Source organism: Martes martes, assembly GCF_963455335.1.
Source record: "Martes martes genome assembly, chromosome: 2".
Classification (NCBI taxonomy): domain Eukaryota; kingdom Metazoa; phylum Chordata; class Mammalia; order Carnivora; family Mustelidae; genus Martes; species Martes martes.
In genome coordinates, this window is record NC_137889.1 from 190,320,614 (window position 1) to 190,342,941 (window position 22,328).

General features: G+C 32.7%; 1 protein-coding gene across 5 annotated transcripts in view; it reads right to left on the reverse strand.

Moving 5' to 3' along the window:
* TECRL (trans-2,3-enoyl-CoA reductase like) overlaps positions 1-22,328 on the reverse strand; it is a 100,083-nt gene that overhangs the window by 66,134 nt on the left and 11,621 nt on the right. For all 5 annotated transcript variants that reach the window (XM_080796589.1, XM_080796590.1, XM_080796586.1 and 2 more), the window contains exon 2: positions 7,664-7,715. In XM_080796589.1, coding sequence (XP_080652715.1) covers positions 7,664-7,715 — 52 coding nt within the window. The remainder of the gene's footprint in view (positions 1-7,663; positions 7,716-22,328) is intronic.

Below are 22,328 nucleotides of genomic sequence, written 5' to 3' on the forward strand. Positions count from 1 at the left end.
AGTGAGATGTTTGACCATGAGTGAAGGGTCTTATTGGACTGTGGTGATTAGATTTCCAGAAGGGAACTAGCCACTTAATTCCCATAACTTTCATAAAATGTAACCTAGACTGTTAACCCAAGACTGAATAACCAGCCAAATTGTTCCATATCTTTATCTAAATTCTTGGTAAGACTCATAATTTCTGCTGCTGAGAAAACTATTATAGAAAGAATATTAACTACTTATAGAGTTAGTAGTTAGCTTTTTTAAAGAAAAACATTCTGCCACTTCTTCCCATGGTTACATTTATCACTTTTCTAGCTCCTTTCATAGAGAGATCAGGGAATTCTACAGCCTTGTCCAGGAGGCTCCTTTCAGGTTGCTTAGAGAATACTCATCATTCTATACTATATGTCATAAATCCTTCTACTGTGTTATCTTTGTTTTGAGTTATTCTCCTTGAACCTTTCAAAGTTTATCATTGTTTATGTCCCCCTGGCCTTTTGGCAAAGAATTATATGCATTTCAACTGTCACAATAAATTATACATCCCTTTATATGTCTGAAACTGCAATTGGTTTGCTAATTCCATTGCCTTTTCTTGCTTCTCTCTCCTACTCCCTTCACCCTCCCCTGACCCCAAGCTCTCTCTGGGAACTCAGAGACAAGTAGTCCAATAAATTATAAACATCATTGAAACTTTGTATGGTGATACCAACTAATAGATAAAACACAGGCCATGGGTAAAATGACTTGGTTTGTCTTTCAGAAACTTCCTTGATGACACAGAAAGAACGCACTGGATACACTTCAACTGATTGTTATTCACTTTTTACTTTAGTTCATATATCACTATTTCTGAGATCAGTCTCACAGGAGAAAATTCCATTGACAATTTCAAACTATATTTGCATTCATTCCTCTTATTCTTATTAACATTATTAATCCTCATCTTATTAGCTGTTGTTTTTAATTTAACAGCTGATCTTACACGGTGCCATGTGACATTAGACAGAGATTTCAATTTTTATAACCAAATGTGAAGTATGCATAGAATTATAGTAATATTATTCATTACATAATTTCTAAAACTAACTTTCAAGTTAGTTCTCTATTTGCAAATGGGGGATAATGATAACATTTCTGAAGTAAAATACACAGGTAATATCTGAACTTCTTCCTGGAAAAACAATTTAAAATTATGACTCAGTAAAAGAGAGACAATGGAGATTAGTGGTTTGAGTACAGGTTACAGAGTCATATTCCCTGAGTTTGAATTCCAGCTCTGCCATTTATTAGCTATGTGACCCTGGGCAAGTTATCTAATCTTTTTCTAAGAATTTTATCTGTAAAATGAAAACTAAAATACTACTAGATAATCATAAAGTTGTATTTTTAAATATTTGCTGCACAGAAATATTCTTACAATATTAGTAACAAGGAGTGACTACTTGGTAAAAGTTGACTATATTTATTTTCCTTACTATAAACATCAATGCAAAGGAACTAGAATAAGACATACAAAGATATTATAAGGCACAATATTTGATAGCAACAACTCAACTTTGATGTCAGCTATAATATTTCAATTAAAAATGAGAGTATAATTAAGAAAAATCAGATATTTTCATGGAGAATAAAAACGCATTTCTATCTTGATGATTTAGTGAATTTTGTAAAGATAGACAGATTATCCCAAATAATATAGAAAAACATGAGCAAACATGAGGAAGGAAGAGGGATATTCTGAGACAATTTAAACTTAATAATCAATTTTTAAAGTGATTCAAATGTCCAAAAAAACAAAGAAAAAATGATGCTCTAATCACTGACAGAAAGTGTGAAATTTAACAAGAAGAAAATCATTTGAAGGAGAATTAGAGGTTTTAACTATCAAGGGACAATTATGTGGAGAAAAAGCTTATAGGTTTTAGAAATAGATTTTCTGATAAAAATAGATTTCTGCAGCCCAGGGATGGTAATGAAAGCTAAGAGAGCTATGTCTTTGAGGAATAATGTTTGAAGAGCACAAGGATACTAATAATTGAGACACCTTGATTTGAAGAAAGAAGAGAAAACAATAACAAGATAAACATCACAGGGGAAGAGCTTTTCTTTTCACTTTCCTTGTCCTTCATGGTTTCCTCTAATTATCTTAAACACGATTGTTTATCAATTTTGACAAATATGTTACTGGTCCATAAAAAATTGGTGAGTAGAAGAAATTCATGGAATACCATTCTTATTTCATGGTGGTATTAGTTCTGACTTTTGGAGGGCTTAAAACATCTATTTTGGGTTTTGCAACCAATTTCAACATGTGTCAGGGGGAAGGAGGGTGTTCCTCCATAACTACCTGTGGTTGGGACACCACTGTGGCATCCCACAATTTAACTAAATTCTGACTCTGTATACCTGGAGGTACCAACAGATTCCACAGGTTAAGAGTTCAGTCCTATAGGACTGCCTTTCCATTACTTCAAAAGCCAGTTGCAAGTCCAGTTTGTCACCTGTTCTTTCTGACCAACTGCTTATAAAACAAAATTTCCCATGATCTCTTCCTCAGGTATCATTAATTTGTGAGAGCTGCTAACAGAACTCAGATAAATATTCTATTTATTAGACGACCAGTTTATTAGGAAAGGATATAACTCAGGAATAGTCTGGTGGAAGAGATGAATACAAGGATTGAGAAAAGTCTCAGATCTTCAAAGATTTGTCTGAAAAAAAAACATACTTCCTGAATCTCCACATGTTCTCCAGAAGCTCTCTGAATTCAATCCTCTTGGCTATTGACAATTGATTCAAACTTTAGACCTTCCCCTGCCCAGAGGCCTGGGGGTGAGACTGAAAGTTCCAAACCTCCTGGCAACAAGCCCCCATTTTTAAGTGTAGTCCAAAATTTGCCTCATTAATATTACAAAAGACATTTTTGTTGCTATCATTACTTGAGCTATCCCAAGGTTTTTAGGAGTTCTGTGCCGGAAACTGGGATGAAAACCAAATATACATCTCTTACTATAAATCAAAATGTCACAGCATCCTAATTTTTTGATAATTTAAAAAGAAATATGATCTAGAAGCACTAAAAAGCATTTACTACCTACAATTTTCCAAAAAAAAAAAAAAAGAAGTGTTCAAACCTTAGTGTCAAATGTCAAATAAGGATCTAAAATATTTCTGATGAATTATCTAGAAAGAAACTATTCATCAAGTATTTGGTACAAGTACTCATAGTAATCAAAATCTGACATGGTTAATCTTGTCAATTATATACAAACTTTGATATAAGCTTTGAAAATATAAACATTGATGTAACTTTGAAAACATTTAACAAATCTTATGCAATTCATTATTACATAAAAATTGAATTCCATTCAGTATTCTTCAAATGTTCATTAGATTTTATATCTCACCAACTTTAAAACTGTGGATTTGTCAGTGTTAAATGAACAAAACTTTTAGAGTCTCTAAACATAAGAGAGTTTTAAACAAAGATTAGAGCAGAAAGAAATAATACAGAAACAAACAAAGAAAAGTAGAACAGATCAACAAAACTAAGAGCTGGTTCTTCAAAACAGGTAATAGAACTGATAAAATCCTAGCCAGATTTATCAAAAAGAAAAGAGGAAGGACCCAAATAAATAAAATCACAAATGGAAGAGGAGAGATCACAACTAACACCAAAGAAATACAAATGAATATAAGAGAATATTATGAAAAATTATATGCCAACAAACTGGGCAATCGGGAAGAAATGGACAAATTCCTGGAAACATACAAATTACCAAAACTGAAACAGAAAGAAATACAAAATCTTAATAGACCCATAACCAGCAAAGAAATGAAATCAGTAATCAAAAATCTCCCAACGAAAGTCCTGGGCAAGATGGCTTCACAGGGGAATTATACGAGACATTTAAAGAAGAGTTAATACCTCTTCTCCAAAATATAAATGGAAAGAAAACTTCCAAGGCCAGCATTACCTTGATTCCAAAACCAGACAAAGACCCCACTAAAAAGGAAAATTACAGGTCAATACCACTGATGAACATGGATACAAAAATTCCTAAAGATACTAGCAAATCATATCTGATAGTACATTAAAAGAATTATTCACCTTGATCAAGTGGAATTTATCCCTGGACTGTATGGCTGGTTCAATATTCACAAATCAATCAACATGATATACCACAGTACTAAAAGAAAGGATATATGTGATATATAGTTGCCAGGGAAACATGCTCTTCACAGGGAAGAAAGTGTTCTGGAGAATGAAGAGTTTTTGTATGGTTATATACTTTGTACTTCTTGTAAAAGTTCAGAAGATTATAGATTAGCATATAGGCAGGAATCACAAATTTTAATGTTAAGGAATTCAGGCAGTAGGAGCATTGATTGATACCCATGGAATAGACAGCTTTCCCTTAGGCTACTCATTTATAAGCAGGTGTACAAGGTATGCTTAGGGGGGCCATTAATCAGCCCCTTGGGTTAAATGAAGTTTATATACAGTCCTGTTAACTTAGAAAGAAAGCTAAAATGGCTTCCCTTGTATACCAGATCTTTAGAGAGCTTTTTCCTCATTCATTTTAATTATAACTATGGTATTTACCTTCACCAAACAATCACAGAAGTCATTATTCACAATAAGTGGTTGATGGCTAGTTCTTTTAGAGATTATGCATGAAATCATAATAGTATTCAGAGCGCCTTATCTTGTTGTGATTGCAAATCACTTTTAGCTACAAAACCAGTAAAAGTTTTTAAAGATTTGAAAAACATGTGTTTTTTAAAACTAGTTAGATGAAATCCTACCTTTTTACAACTTTGTACAATAATGGTATTGTCTAATCTCTGCTTTAGATTCCTTGGCTTCCTTCCTAAGACAAGTAATGACAGAGTTCTGAAGGCATATATTCAGTAGACCTTTGCTTTTAAAAATCTTTAAATTCTATTTATTAATATATCTTCTATTTTATCCATGCTATTGCATCCATCAGTCTTCTAAGGAAATCTAGACTATAGGAACTTAAATACTTTTGAGTGTGATAAAGCATAACAAAATAACTTGTAACATTTGGGCAGAATTTTTCCACTATAATTACTTGTTATTCTGGCAAACATTTTGATTGTTGATTGATCAAAGCCACAAAGTGGAATATAACATTACAGATTTAAATTAGTACATACACAGTTGCCTGTGGCTTTTTATAAGTCCTATAATGTTCTAAAATATTAACAATTGTTCTAATAAAGTCATATTGTACCCCAAAAGAGAATGAAATTAAATTTAAAATAAAGAAATCATGGAGTAGTTGTTGATTTGGGTAACATGAAATAAGGTTATGCTACTCAGCTTTAATATGTAATGTAGGTTTTTTTTTTTTTAATTATTTATTTGACAGAGAGAGAGCAAGACAGAGATAGATCATGAGCAGGGGGAGGGGTAGAGGGAGAAGCAGACCTTTCTGAGCAGAGACCCAGAAGTGGGACTTGCCCTAAGACCCCAGGATCATGACCTGAGTCGAAGGCATACATTTAACCATCTGAACCAAACAGGTGCCCTGAGTTTGTTTTTTAACATGGAGTTTTTTTTTTTTTTTTCTAATCTCTTGAAATCTTAGAAAATATTTACATAGTTTTAGTCAGAGTGTCACCTAGACTCCCATGATTCTTAATTTTTCAGCTCAGCCCTAACAAGATTTAATTCTGCTGCACAATTTTTGTGAGAAAATGAGAGTAGACACAGCATGTCCTATAGGGCCGTGAGTGTGATGGTCTCTGAGAGTCTCTAGGAGAGGCTTCAAGATCCAAGCAAGAACAATCATCACAAGTGTGAATAAAGGCATGTGTGGAGGTTCAGAAAGACTGAGTATTGCAGCTGAGACATTTCATACATTTTTTTGGTGATTACAAATGAGAAGGAAAGAAATAGATGAAATTGCATGAATGTGAACACATATAATTTAAAGTTTCATTCGAATCTCTTTTTCATGAAACCACTGTTCTTTCCCTCTTATTTTAAAAACTAGTATTTTAATTGTGATTTCCTTCCTATTCTATTTCTTCACTAGTCTGACTGCTGTGGTATCATCAGGGTAATCTAAAAGATGACTCTTAAAACAAAGCTGAACTAAAAGATTACAAAACCTGGAAGAGGAAAAGATAGTCACTTTACAGGGCAAGAAAATCACAGTAAAGAAAGTTTGAAAACAGAACTAAGAAAAATGTAAAGCTAAACAGAATCTCCAATTTGATGGACTTACAGATAATTCTCTGTAATGTAACACAGCAAAAAATGTTTTTGTGCTTTGTAAAACTTAAAAACCAGTAAGTTTTTGAAGTAAAATACAATGAATGAAAATTGTTTGAATACTATATTTCTTTTTTTATTAAAGTATAACTGACACATAATACATCATTTTCAGGTGTGCAACATACTGACTCAATACCTATATATATTATGAAATGATCACCTCGAGAAGTAAAGTTATCATCTGTCACCATACGCTTTTATGTCAACTATATTTCCTATGCTGTATAACACATCTCCAGGTGTTATTTATTTCCTAAATGGAGGATTGTACTTCTTAATCTCTTTCACCTATTTTAGTCCATCTCCCTATTTCCCTACCCTCAGGCAATCAATTGGAGATTCTGTTTAATGGATCTACCAAATAATAAAAAGCAAGCAGAAAAGTGGTACTAACACTAACAATTTACGATGGTAAAAATGAAACAAAACAAACTTATGTCTTGATCGCCTTAATATTTTATGTTTAGGATATTTAAAACCCAATAACATTGAATATCTTTTAAGTTTCATAAATATATTCAAATAATAGTAGTCTTACGTGTGTAACTACAATTGTTAGATTTTTTTACAAACTTACTTCTTTACTTTCTGACATAGAATAAATTTTTTATTACGATACCTCTGATGCTGTTTGTTTGCAGGCCCTGCAGTTAAAATAGGAATTATTAATCTTGTAAAGAAGGAAACACAGTCATCAGAGGACTGGGTTTCCTGGAAGGAGAGTTCTCCTTATTTGTCTTTTATTTCCATTCTTTTTTCTCTTAGGTGTTTTGACTGATCTTGATTTCTGGTCTCCCTGCAATTTTTTTACTTCGTTTTTGGTTTGACTTTGTTTAAGTTAAGAATAAACTTTATTGAAAAATTATAAAATAAAAATAATTTAAATAAACATCATATAAATATTTCTAAGTAAATACAAAGAGACCCCTTAATGAGGTAAATTTAGCTATTAATAAAAGTAAATAATATAGTTTTAATTTACTGTATAAAGAATTCCTATGTGAAAGAGATTTGGCCAGTATAAATATATGGAGTAAAATTTTTGATTAATATTTTCCTTACGTATAAGTAAATACTTTGTCTCACTAACGTCTCTCATAAACAGAATGTTTCCTGTTATAACAAAAATGTTCAAATATGAAAGAGAAAATAATTTTGTGAAAAACTAAGAGTATTGTAGATTAGAGGTAGATATGAAAATGCTCACAGGCAAGTGGTATATACCATATTATTTCTGAGTTTCCTATAAAAATATGGTTTCCATACACTTTTCCATTCTAATATGGAACTTATTCTTACAGATACATTTGAACTAATTTGAGAAAACTGTAACATAAATTCTGAATTATATATAAAACTTACATTGTTTGTGGAATTTTTGTTTAACATCGTGAATAGTAGATGATTGCACCACCTAAAAAGGAAAATAAAATATTTAGAGAAAAAATATTTATTTATTTCCTATATTTTAAGAAGAAAACATAATTTATTAAAGTATAAAATTATTATGAAATAACCAGGGTGTTTTGTTTGACTTTTTAATCATTACTGCTTTGACAGCCTTGAAATATTGCATCTGTATGGCTTTTTAAAATTTTGTTTTTGTATGATGCAATAATGGTGTTAATTTATGAGCTTTCTAAAAGTTCATCTCAAAAATATATTTTTGAATCTTCTTTGTCCATAATATTCAATTTCTGTTTTCCAAACTGGTAAGATTACCAATTAAAATATGACTAAATGTATGAGATAGACAGAAAGTAAAAGAGTTTGTAACAGAGGAGCTTCAGTATATGAAGTTGATTTATATGGGGAAAAGAGGGAAATGTTTATTTCAGAGTATCATAAGGAAAAATATCCTATCCAAGCCCCCTCTTTGGTAATGTTATTAAATATCCTATCCCAAAATGTTACAGTTCTATCAAAATTCATGTTATATATATTAGATGTGTAATTAAGTTTATTGTTATTATTTATTCATGTTAGATATATGGATTCATCAGGACTATAAAATGTATGAGGATGAGAGTTCTATTTAAACACCTCAAGCCATCACAACATTTTTTTGACCATCTGACTTTGTTCATATCAAACTTGCAAACTGAAATTTTTCTCTATCCCTGATCCCTTTCACTGGCTTATTAAAAACAACAACAACAACAACAATACTTGAAGATCTATGGCAAAGGACATATCCATGACCATATAAGAAAATATATTCCCTTTCTCTAAACACATATAGACTATTGTGTTCGCAGCATATTTTATTACTACACTTAAATCTTACAGCTATTTTGGGAGAGTGAAATGAACAATAAAAGTGCATAAAGGATGGCACATAATAACACTCCAGGCAATTCTAATTAGCATTATTATATTATATTTAATATTTAAATAAATATTAAAAGTATAACAATGAATGTACTGATTTTACCATATTCCACTCTCTTATTAATAGACCTATAACCAAGGGTGTGCTACATTATTCACAGAATTTATTTTTCTGATTTCTTCTATGCATATGGTTTGCTAAATAAAAATGTTCTAAGATTGAAGCACAGAATGAATGATGATATTCATTCTCATTTAGGTGGTGCTGTAAACAAGCAAAGGACCTTAAAGAATCTGTTTGAAAATTCCAAATATCTCATAACATTGCTTTTGTTTGGAAGGTGTTAGAAAATATTTTTAAAACAGTTTTTTAGAGAGGGTAATATATATTTATATACTTGAATATAACTATATTTCATTTTAATATTGATAATTTAGCTTTATATATGAATTTTATTTTTTTAAAACATGGTGCTTTTGTTTTAACTTTGCTCATGGTTTTATCTTACCATTACTTAATCACAAAACAATTTTATATGTTGCTTCTTCTTATAAGGATGCCTAAAATCCATATACTATTTTCTAGAGTATCAATTATTTGTCCACCCCTCATTTCAAGAGCCATCTAATCTGGGAAAACAAATAATTTTCATGATCAATAACTGCTTAGAGTTCACTGTTACTCAGCTATCACTTGATGAAGGCATATTATCTTGTGTTTACATGCTAGTTGTTCCAACTATCTCTGCAGTCCTTGAGGACAATGACCTGGTGTTGTTGTAGTCTGTGTTTCAACATCTAGTGCACCATATAGCATGTAATAATGTTTAAAGTCACTTTTGTTGAAATAAAAAATAAAGCTGTGAATGCAAATTCATGCGAAAACAGAAGTTTTTAAATCTGGTATGAAAAGTCTTTCTCAAGTACTTTTCTGGGGAAAAGCTACAGGCTTTACCAGAATAATCTAAATGAAAGTCTTCTAATTTGATATATGCATTTTTTTCTCTGAATTTGCAAATTTTCAAAACGAAGATTATACTTTCCTGAAAGAAACCTACATGCAGAAATGGGTTGTTCTTGCAAGCTTTTAACAAAGTTTTTAATTTACTTTTTAAAAATTACATTTGACTTTCACATGTTAGAAAAGTGCTGATTTGGAATAAATCTTTGAGAACTGCCCTAGATGGAGCAATTTTAGTCAAATGCAGAAGAAAAAAAAATAATTAACTATTAAATGATTCAGACAGTATTGCTCAATTAGCCACAAGACTGTGCTTGATCAACTCCTCCAGCCCTTCAGTTGTACTCAGAGCACAAAGAGAGGAAAAGATGATAATTAACAGAATATATAAGACTTTCTGATTACTAAAATCCATGTCTCTGTAGCTTCATCAGGAAGTTTATTCATAATAACTTCTACTTTTTAGCAAGTTTTAATATCTCTTAAAAAAGACAAACTATCATCACAATAATTTATTCACTTTTATAAATCACAATTAATTGTGCAGATGGGAGAGATAAGTATTCTGACATCTGAAATCCTGAAATTCTCTTCATTAATGTTTCTTTCTCATTAGAGGAAATTAATCTTAAAATGTTAAGTAGACAAGGTAAATGGTGTTTGTTAGTTGAATCAAAATTTACTTCTAATTCCAACTGATCATGATTGAGTTTGGGGTCATTATTACTTTATCCAACAATCTAAATTGATAGAGTTTTTTTTTTTTTTTTTTAAAGATTGTATCTATTTATTTGACAGAGAAAAAGAGATCACAAGTAGGCAGAGAGGCAGGCAGAGGGAGAGGGGGAAGCAGGCTCCCTGCTGAGCAGAGAGTCCACAGGGAGCCAGATGTGGGGCTCAATTCCAGGACCCTGAGATTATGACCTGTGCACAAGACAGAGGTTTAATGCGCTGAGCCACCCAGGTGCCCCTAAATTGATAGACTTAAAACTTTTCACATTGAAGTGAAATCTAGGATTTGCTTGAATTTGCTGCCTACACATATACTGCAATATTACGCAATTAAACTCTTTTGTACTATTGCTACTTTTTAGAACTAAATTTTAGCTACTTTCTCAGGAACTCCTTGAAATGAACAGATGTCTTCAGAATACTGCTTATCCTGCTTAAAGAAATGAAAATTAAGGGATAAGGAAAAACAACAACTTCTTTGAAATTCATTTGACAGTAATTACAATGCACAAACCAAAAATTGTCAGTAAACTTTGTTTAGAAAAGAAATGTGTCCAACAGTAAAGACAGAAAACAGAATAAAAGATGAATTGAATAGAAATGAATAAATACATAGGCATGAAAATATACACATACAGGCAATATATCTGGTGCAGTTTTGCTAACTGGCATGAACTTTTTGTTCTGGTTTTTGGGATACATGGAAGAGTACTAGCCTAGAGAATCATATTTTAAGATTAATTAATTCAGGAAGGTGAAAAATAGTCCTCTAAGAATTTCCATTGAAAGATTTTACATTAGCTAATGGAATACGTACTTGCATATACTGCATAGATTTTAGTTGGAATGGATAGGAAGTACTCTGAGTGAACAAATATTATTTTACTGATAAATAAATCTCAGATCATAACTAAAATATTTTTATGATACATTTTCAGCTTTATTGAGGTAGCATTGAAAAATTAAATGGTAAGATATTTAAAATGTGCCATGTGGGGATTTGATATACACACTCATTGTTTGTTAAAGAATTTCCCCCACTGAATAAATTAACACATTTATCGCCTCATATTTTTTGTCTATGGTGAGGACATTTAAGTTCTACACTTTCATCAAATTTCAACCATACAATACAGTGTTATCACCTATAATCATCAGGTTATATAATAGATTCTCTGACTTTATTCATCTTATAACTGAAATTTTGTACCATTTTGCCAACCTCTCCTTATTTCCCCCACCCCCCAGCCCCTGGAAACCACTTTTCTACTCTGTTTCTAGGAGTTAGGTGTTTTTTTTTGTTTTTGTTTTTGTTTTTGTTTTTAATTCTATTCATAAGTAATATCATCCAGTATTTGTCTTTTTCACTGTGACTTATTTAACTTAGCATAATGCCCTCCAGCTTTATCCATGTTATTGTAAATCACAAAAGTTCCTTTTTCTGGTTGCTGAATCGTATTCCATTTTATACACACACACACACACAAACACACATACACACCATATTTTCTTTATTCGTTCAACTGTCAATAGACACTTCAGTTGTTTCCATACTTCGGCTTTTGTAAACAATGTTGCAATAAAATGGGGCTACAGGTATTTCTTTGAGATAACAGCTTTAGTTTCTTTGGGTATATATCTCAAAATTGGTTAAATGGATCATATGATAGTTCTATTTTTTACTTATTTTATTTTATTTTTATTTTTTGAGAGAGACAGAGTGCAAGTGTTTGGGGAGGGACAGACAGAGAGGGAGAGAGAGAGTCTTAAGCAGGCTTCATGCCCAGCTAGTCTGAGGTGGGGCTCAATCTTACAACCCTGAGATAATGACCTGAGTCAAAATCAAGAGTCGGCACTTAACCCACTGAGCCACCAGGCATCCCTATTTTTTTTTTTTTTTAATGATAGTTCTATTTTCATTTTCTTGAAGAACCTCCATACTGTCTTCCACAATGGCTGTACTGATTTACATCCCACCAACAGTGTACAGTGTTCCCTTTACTCCATATCTTGGCCAACACTTGATATTTTTTGTCTACAGTTATAAGGTGTTATTGTTTTGTGGTTTTAATTTGCATTTTCCTGATAATCAGTGATGACGAGCATCTTTTCATGTCTGTTGACCATGTGTGTTTTCTTTGGAAAAATACCTATTTTAACCTCCTTTGCCCATTTTAAAATTGGATTATTTATTCTTTTGCTTTGAGTGGTATGAGTTCCTTGTCTATTTTATAAACAAACCCCTTAGTGGGCATGTGGTTTGCAAATATTTTCTCCCATTCCATAAGTTGCTTTTTCATTTAGTTGATGATTTCCTTTTCTGTGAATTTTTTTTAAGTTTGATGTAGTTCTTCTATACAGTTTTAAATGGAAGAGGAAAAAAATGACAATGATATAGAAAACTTCTCTCTTTGTCTTTGTTGTAAGTTTTTCTAATGATTAAAGGATCTTTCGTAATGAACTGATAAAATCATGAAATGATATTTACCATTTAAATTATCACTTTTAAAGAAAAGGTTTAATCATGCTAATTCAAGTTTCATTAAACGCATTCTTAAAATAGGTTGTGCCACAAAAAGTGGTTGAAAACAACACACTTATTTTTCTCATACACTGCACGTATATCACAGACTGGCTGATGGATCTACTGTGCATTTTCCTCACTCTAGGATCGATACTGAAGAAGCAGACATCATATGGAACATTGCTTATTTCCTAGGCAGAAGTTGAAAAAAAAAGTGGTGAAATTAGATTATGTTCTGAAAGCTTCCCTCAGGAAATAAATGCATGCCTCTCACCCTCATTTCACAGCACAAAACAAGTTACTTCAAAGAAGTAGGCAAGTTTAATTTTACCAATTTCCTGTGTGAGAGCCTGCCAAAAATTCTTAATAAACAGCGCTAATGTTTACCAGAGTTTATCCTTCCAATCATCAAATATTTGACCCTATATCCCTTACATTGCAAAATACACACATTATGTCCTCATCTATGTATTTTTCTTCTTGATGGATAGATATAGATATATAGGTAGGTTAAATATTTTATATTTTAAACATTGTTTCTTAAAAATAACTTTTATCAATTTCTTTCAAAAGTAGTTTTGAAGGACAAGCTTCTAGAATGCACTTTTCTCAAAGGCTTAAATGTAGAAAAGGCAACCATATAATTTATAATCCCAATGGAGACAATTTTAAGTGTAAATATTAAATACAGCATGAAACTTGAATAAAAAAGTATAATACAGGTAGGGAGTTCTACCACTTTCTCTTCTGAACATAAAGTGCCCTAAACAGCTATTATGGACCTAAAAAATCTGAGTATTACTGAAACCTAGAATTTAGATCAATTTCAATGCTTGGTATATACTATTTGCTATTCTTTCATCTATTACTTTGATATAGATCATCATGCTTCATCACCGATATGCATTTGCTAGCTAGTGTAATGTTTTAATTAAATCATGTATCTCATTTTTTGTTTTAAATTAGTATGTAATGGAGAAATCACATTGAAAACCATTAAGCATACTGCTAACAGTCATAACTAACATCACTGAATGCTTAATAAGCATCCACAACAATTCCAAGACCTTTACCTTTACTAAGTAATTTAATTCACATACCATCTTTATGGCTTCAGATATAACGTTATTATCTTCATTTTACATGAAAGAAAACTGTGACTCTGAGTGGTTAAGTAATTTATCTGGGGACACAGGTAACAAGTTACAAGAATGGACTTTGAATGCAAATATCCTGGTACAACACTTATTCTTCACTATGGTACACGACAAAACAGAGTGGATGAGAAAGGTGAGGGTAGGGAAATGGAGGAAAATGTATTGAATATTTATCATTGTAAACATTGATTTATGAGCTGTACAGAGAGGCACTTGGTTATCATAAGCAATCTTACGAAGTAAATGACACTGAGACTTTTTAAAAGATGAAGAAATTGTAGTCATGAAATATGAATGTCTTCCTGAAGTTACATGACCAGTAACTTAAATAATATGGATTAAAAAAAAAAAACAGAGAAATATTCACTGTCATGTCTTTCTATTCATAATATTTATTCCAAGCATTATATTTTAGATATTTACTTTACAAATCAATCACCATTATACAAATGCAAATAACATTTTTATTTTATTAACATAAAATGATCCAAGCTAATGACTAATATGATATGTAAATATGTGTGGAGTTTTTTGTTTCATTCAAAAGTATTAATTGAGCACCAACTATGTACCAGTAAATTTTCTATGCGTCAGAGCAGAAAAACTCTCTCTCTTTCTCTTTCTCTCTCTCATTCTATTTTAAAATAATAACCAGCACTTACACGGTGTCTTATATGTACCAGGTACTTTTCTAAACAGTTAATTCATGTGAACTCCTTACAACCTGGAGTTAGGTCCTGGTTGATAGAGCGGAGACTGATGCACTTATCTGTTAAGAGAGCTGTGTCCTGTCCCATAGCCAATAAGAAGCAGAACTGGGTTAAATATAAGCAGTTTTATACCTGAAAGCACTTTCTAAAATACTATGGTACAATTGCACACATTAACTAATATTCAATTATAACTAATATTTAAGAAATGAGATAGAGAATAAATACATATGTAATATATTCAAGGATGATAAGTTCTAAGAAGAAAACATAAAAGAGGTAAGATATCAGAATAAGGGAAAGAAGAAATATGATTCTGATAGGAAGAAAAAGATATATGAGCAAAAGCCCAAACTAGAAAGCAAACTATGCAGATAGCTTGAAGAAGAGTCTTCCAGACACAGGTAACATCAAGGACAGAGTCTGTGTGGGATCACCACACCCAGAGTATCTGAGAAACAGCAAGCAGAGTAAGTCAGGGACAGAGTGTTTAAAGACATGACCAGAGAGATGAAGGTGGGGAGTAATGAATAACCTTCAAGAATATGGGAGAGTAGCTTGGATTTTCTTCTGAGTGATATATGTAGCTGTTGGAGGGTTTTCATCAGAGCAGTGACATGATATAACTCAAGTTTTAAAAGAATCAGTCTGGCTTCTGTAAATTGAACAGAATCTAGGTGACAATTAAAATGATAATGCAAGAATACATGATTCACGTATAATAACAAATTGCAAGTTCTATTTCGCTTGGCGATGCTGTGGAACATGTATGAGCTATAAGTACAGAAGATACAAACTATAGTATGTTTATTGTTTTGCTACATATGCCATGGGTGTTTGGTAGATCAGTTGGTATGTTAGAAGTGGTAATGATTTGAACTAAGATGGTAAAGTTCAGAGGCATATTGTATAGAGAATAAAACCATTCACTGATTGATTGAGTGTGGTACAGACAGGGAGAAATTCTAGAGAATCGAAGCAGATTGATAAACTAAGGTGAGACTTTCTTTGTCAGCTCATTAAAGAATTAGCTTCACACGTGAATTCTCTACTGATGGAAACACTTTGATCATCTTGCAATCACTTGCTGAGTGTTAGTGTCTTCAACCTCCTAAATGAATAACCATGAGGCAACAGCAGGGGCCCATCTGAAAAAAATATCACATTCCATCTCACATGCATTATGTATTATAGAACTCCACATGTTGGTCCCTCCTTTTAGGATGGATGTGATGGTGAATGATGTGAGTATTTAGAAAAGACATAATCTGGCAGAGGAGATACAGTGTCGTAGCGTGCAGAAGAGAGCTAAGCTGTGAGTCCAGATTTTTTCTATTATAGCACAGTATAGATCCAAGAAGAAATAGCTTGAAAATTAAGTATTGAGTGGAATTGTACTTACATATTTAAATCATGACATACACGGACCATTAATTTAAGTTACAGGAATTCTATTGCCAATAAAAATCTAAGAAGACATTATGTTACCCTGAAACAAATAATACAGTATATGTTAATTAAACCCAACTTAAATTAAAAAAATCTAAAAAAGAAGACATTATATCTATGCAATGCCAGAAATGCTGATTGAAAGTAAAAGCAAACAAGTACAAGTATGGATCTCTTTTTTTATAGTTGTAGAAAAATGTACTTGATTTTTTTTCTTCTCATTTTGAAATTAAGCAGATTTCACTTTAGCAATCAACAGCTCAGGGTTTGTGGCTGTTCTTGCTGCTTATATGCTTCTCAAAATGTTGAGTTAAAATTCCTGAGAAACTACTTTTGCCTTAAGAGATACATAAAATAACTCTTAAGGCAAAAGTAGTTTCTCAGGAATTTTAGTGTGAAAGCTCTTTGAAATTTTCTGAACTGTACAAAAGTAGTAGAATATGTCCAGAACGTCTCAGGCATTCTATGTTAAAGTCTTTACTAAGTTAAATTCAGGTTACAAATGGATTTTATTAAGTGAAGTTAATGAGATAATAAATAGATATTTAATGGCACAAAGACCAGTACTGACAAATGAAGGACTTAGTTATATAGCCCGTAATTCATGAAATGTTTCGCTAAAATAAGTGATAATTACATTGCATTTTTATTTTTAAGAAATCAAATAGCCAATAATTAAAAAGTCAGAAACGCCCAAACATGAAGTTATATAAAATGTGTATTTTGGAGGCAGTGAAAATGTGTAATAAGGAAAATTCAACTGCAATAAGAAAAAAGGTGATAATTAATTCACGCTTTTCACAAAATGATGTTAAAATGATGAGTTTATAAGAAGGCAGAGGTACAGCTTTCTTGACTTAAGAGTAAGATAAATTTTCAAATAAAATATCCAATATGTCGATGTAGTAGGCAGGTCACAATAAATCTCTCTAAAAAGAGAACTAACTTCTCATAGGAAAATAAATGAGTGTGACATTCATAGGCTTTATGTGGTGACAGACTGGTGGGCTCAGGTTACTTAGTTGAATCCCAGTAGATCAACAGGGATTGAAAATTATTTGATGACTGTCAGTTTAAAAATCCACTAATAAAATATAACAGATTAATGTTATGGAGCCCGAAAAGTTTGCACATTTGAAACTCTTAAGTGGGTAGAGAATTCCTTCCCAAATTCTCCAGAGGTATCTCTATAGCTATATGCCTTCGTTAAAGGCTGAAAAGCTGAGGATATAAGGCATTTAGAGGAGATAATTTCTACTTTAGGAGATTGCCCTTTACTGTTAAGAGAGACCCTCGGGACGATCCGTCAGATTGCCCTCACTGTTTATAACTGGAGGAGGTTTCTAAAGCCACTCTCAGTTCCTGCAGTAAAAAAGAAAATCACCCACTTGGACTCAGTCAGCAGTTCGTTTATGCCTCTATTTTGGCTTGTGTCATATTATCTTGTGTTGGACTACTTACATGTGATTATCCATCAAAATACAGAGACTTTCCGAAGAGGAAGGAACTTATTTTTTGTTTGGTTTGGTTTGGCTTTCATGATGGTGTTCCCAGGGTCTATTATAGTTGAAGATTGGTATTCTTCAATATGTATGAAGAAAGAAAGAAAGAAAGAAAGAAGAAAGAAAGAAAGAAAGAAAGAAAGAAAGAAAGAAAGAGAAAGAAGAAAGAAAGAAAAACAGAAAAGAAGGAAGGAGGGAGGAAGAGAAGAGAAAGTTCATATTCTAGGGTTCTGCCCTTGAAAGATACTGGATGATCCATTTTACTTTATGGGTAATACCACCTTAAAACAATGATTGGCTCCAAACCTTTGAGCTCTTATGTAGCCATACAAATAGCGCAGTTTTCACAGCAGATGCTAAAATGCACTATAAGCGTACATAAATCTAAGATCACTCACATTTATGTATAATTACACAAATTCTAACAGAAATATAAATTTCATCACTGCTATATTCTGTGTTAAGAAGCACAAAGGCCTATTGTGAGGATATTAAAAGGCTTAAATGATAGCAATGTCAGTTTCCACTTTCTGCAATATTAAACCTTCAGACCTCTTGCCCTGAGGCCTTTAGATAATTAAAAAAAAAAAAGCAAAGCAAAAACGGAATGTTGATTTCTTAATATTGCCTTAAGTTATTCCTCATTTGTTAAATACAACTGTTATGAGTTACAGTACAGGAAAGAAAGTTGTTACTGGATAATTTTGAGCAGTAAGGTCTATAAAAGGAACAATTAAAAATAGTATTTTGTATTCAAATAACATTAAGTTCACAGCAACTCATTCAGTAATGATTTTGACAGCTCTTTATTGGGCTACCCAAAATTACCAGTAAAATGTTCATCTGGACAAGGTACATGCCTAAAATATAATTTCTTTTAGTTTAGTTAGAGCAAGGAATCAAAGAAAAGCACAAGAATATCAAAGCAAAATTATTTCTCAGAAATATGTTATGTAAGCACAACGTTTAATCTTTTTGTGTTTGAACTGTTAGATCCATGAAAGAACTAGGAACCCCTTCACCACGAACTTTCCGATAACCAAGACACTCTGCTCATCTTCAGGTTTTTTCCAGAGTTTAGCTAAGCTGAGATATTGCTGCTTTGGTGTCTGTTTTGTTTGACGAAGCAGCCTGCAGTGACCTTCACCTGACACCAGTCCCTCAGACAAGAACAGGCCCAAGATAGCAGCCCTCAGAGTCACAACTAAATGTCCATTCTGATAGAGTGTTTCCAACAGCCCTGGGACTGACAGTCTCCCCTGTTTCTCAATGACTTTTCTTAATGTGCCCCTATGGTAAGACTTCTTTGGGGCTTACTAAAACCCCATCTTTTGGTTTGAATTGACTAATCGGCCTTAATCCAGGAATCCCTGGCACTCCACTCACATACCCTAATAAAGACTTGTGCCTTTGGTCCTGCCTGTCTCTATCTGCACCCTGTCTCCTCTCACCTCCCACGTAGCTCCCTGAAACTCGCTGGATACTTCCTCCAGAACCTGTAGGTAATAAACTTCTTTATTTTCATTTCTCTTGCGGTCTGTTGTCAAACCTCAGCTCACCACCGGGCACCCCGTGTTCCACTAGTGTGTGTTGATTTGACAAATTCATAACAGGTTTGGATATAGAAGATTGCCTTGATTCATTACAAGTTCAAACAGCAAAATCCCTGTTAAACCAAGCCTAGCTGAAATAAAATAGTAATGGAATATCATATTCCCTTTATCTACAATAAAATAGTAATGGGATATCATATACCCTTTACCTACAATAAAATGGTAATGGAATGTCATATTCCTTTTACCTATAATACTACATTCTATTCTATTGTACCCAGATGTATACATTTGTCTAATCTGTGTGGATCATAACCACATTTGATAGAAACTACAGTATATTTATTACATAACTATTCTCTTTTGTTACATAAAGGGTGTTGTCTAGTAAAGATTCAATCAGAAATATATGTGCATATATTTATTACTTTAAGGCTCACATGTGTCTTAAAGATGTGTCCCAAAATTTATATTTGATTTAAATTGTTTTTTACTTACTCCCTAAATATGGGTTATACGTACATACGGAAAGAAAATAAATTAACTTCAACACTTTTATTACAGTGTGAAAATTTTGTTAAACCTTCCTTCATTTTATAGTTTTTAATATATTTAAATGATATGAACATTTTTGTTTTATTTTAACATTTGTAGACTTTAATTCGTTAGCAATATTCAAGGTTCTGTGCCATAGCATTTCCTTATGTAAATCCCTACTAGAAGATGGCATTCATTCAGATGATTCTGGTGACACAGCTGGTCTCAGTAAAATTTTAAGGGAAAGAAAAATAAGGACATTGCCCAGTGTCAGAAGCTGGTTAAGTATGAGAGGTGCCTGAGTATCATCAAAAGCAAAGCAAAGCCCATGGTGCTATGGTGCCTCCTAAATGTGGCAGCTCTGAACAGGCTCCCAGAAGATTTGCTTCTCAGTTTTACTAAGCTCTCCGTCTTCAGTCTGTCTTTCTTCTTTTCTTTTTTTTTTAATTTTTAAAAAATATTTTATTTACTTATGTGACAGACAGAGATCACAAGTAGGCAGAGAGGCAGGCAGAGAGAGAGAGGAAGGGAAGCAGGCTCCCTGCTGAGCAGAGTCCGATGTGATGTAGGGCTCGATCCCAGGACCCTGGGATCATGACCTGAGCTGAAGGCAGAGGCTGTAACCCACTGAGCCACCCAGGTGCCCCTGTCTTCAGTCTTTCTATTATCCAGTCTATCTTCCACATTGTTACTAGATTTAATTTTTTGAATGTTGTATCTTAAAATATTATCTCCCTGATTTGAAAGGAAAGAAAAAGGCCAGATGCTAGAAAGTCAACTAGGCCTCTACCCTCCATTCCAGCCAAACTATCTATTCTGTTTGTTCCATTTTGCATCATCACACCATCGACTTACTTATAGTAACCCAGAAATCTTGCTTACTACTTTTCTGCTTCTTTGCCTTTGATATGCTAATTCTTCTTCCTGGAATGCTCTTTGTCCACCACTCATTTTATATATATGTGTGTGTATACACATATATACACACACATATATATAAAATGTTGATTTTTCCATTTTTCTATATATATAAAATCTGTTGATTCTCCCATTTAGTAAGTTAGCTTATTGTTTTATATATATATATATGTATATATACATATATACGTATACACACACACACACACACACACACACGAACCGAGGTATAGATGACATACAATATTATGTTAGTTTCTGGTGTATAACATAATGATCAGACAATTATATGCATTATGAAATGCTTACCACAATAAGTGTAGATACTATCTGTCACAATACAAAGTTATTTCAAAATTATTTATTATAGCTCCTATGCTGTACTTTTCATCCCTACAGCTTATTTATTTTTTAGCTAGAAGCTTGTACATCTTAATCCCCTTCACCTAATTTCCTTATCACCCCAACCTCTGGCAACCACATTTGTTCTCTGAATTTACGAGTCTGTTTCCGTTCTTTGTTTTGTTTTTTAGATTCCACTCAAAAGTGATAATGATATGGCATTTGTCAAGAAAAGAGCAAAATGTCCTCTAGGTCCAATCATGTTGCAGCAAATGCTGAGATTTCATTCTTTCTCATGACTGAGTAATATCCCGGCACTTGTGCAAGTGTGCATTTGTGCGTGGGTACCAACTTCTATAAGATTTCAACTATTCCTGGACACTTTGGTTGCTTCTAGACCTTGGCTATTGTAAATAATGCTGCAATAAACACAGGGGGGCATATATGTATGTGTGTGTGTATATATGTGTGTATACACATACATGTATGTATATATATATTCACGTGTGTGTGTGTATGTGTGTGTGTGTGTGTGTGTTTCCTTTGGGTAAGTACCCAGTAGTGGAATTATTGGATCCTATGGTATTTCTATTTTCCACACTGGTTGCACCAATTTAAATTCCCACAAATAACACATGAGGGTTTCCTTTTTTCCACATCATCACCAACATTTGTTACTTCTTGTCCTTTTGGTACTAGCCATTCTGACAGGTTTGAGGTGATATTGTGATTTTGATTTGCATTTTCATGATGATGAGTGATACTGAGTATCTTTTCGTATGTCTATTGACTGCACGTCTTCTTTGAAAATACGTCTCTTCAGGCCTTTGGTCCTTTTTTAACTGTACTATTTGATTTTTTGTATTGAGTTGTATGAGTTCTTCATGCATTTGAATATTGACCCCTTATTGGATATATCATATATCTTCTTCCATTTAGTAAGTTAGCTTGCTGTTTTGTTGATGAAGAGACTTGCTCATTGTATATTCTTGTTTCCTTTGTCCTTGATTAATTGACCACATAAGTGTAGGTTTATTTCTAAATTCTGTATTCTGTTCTGTTGAACTATGTGTTTATTTTTGTGCCAATACCATACTGGTTTTCTGCTTTGCTTTGTTTATTTATTTATTTTTAGCATACTGTCTTAATTACGACAGATTTGTAGTAGAAAGTTGGGATTGTGATTCCTTCAATGTGCTAATTCTTCCTGGGATGTTCCTTCTTGTTTCTTTTTATTTTTTTTAATTTTATTTGTTTATTTATTTATTTAAGAGAGAGAAACAGTGCACGCACAAGCCGGGGAAGGGATAG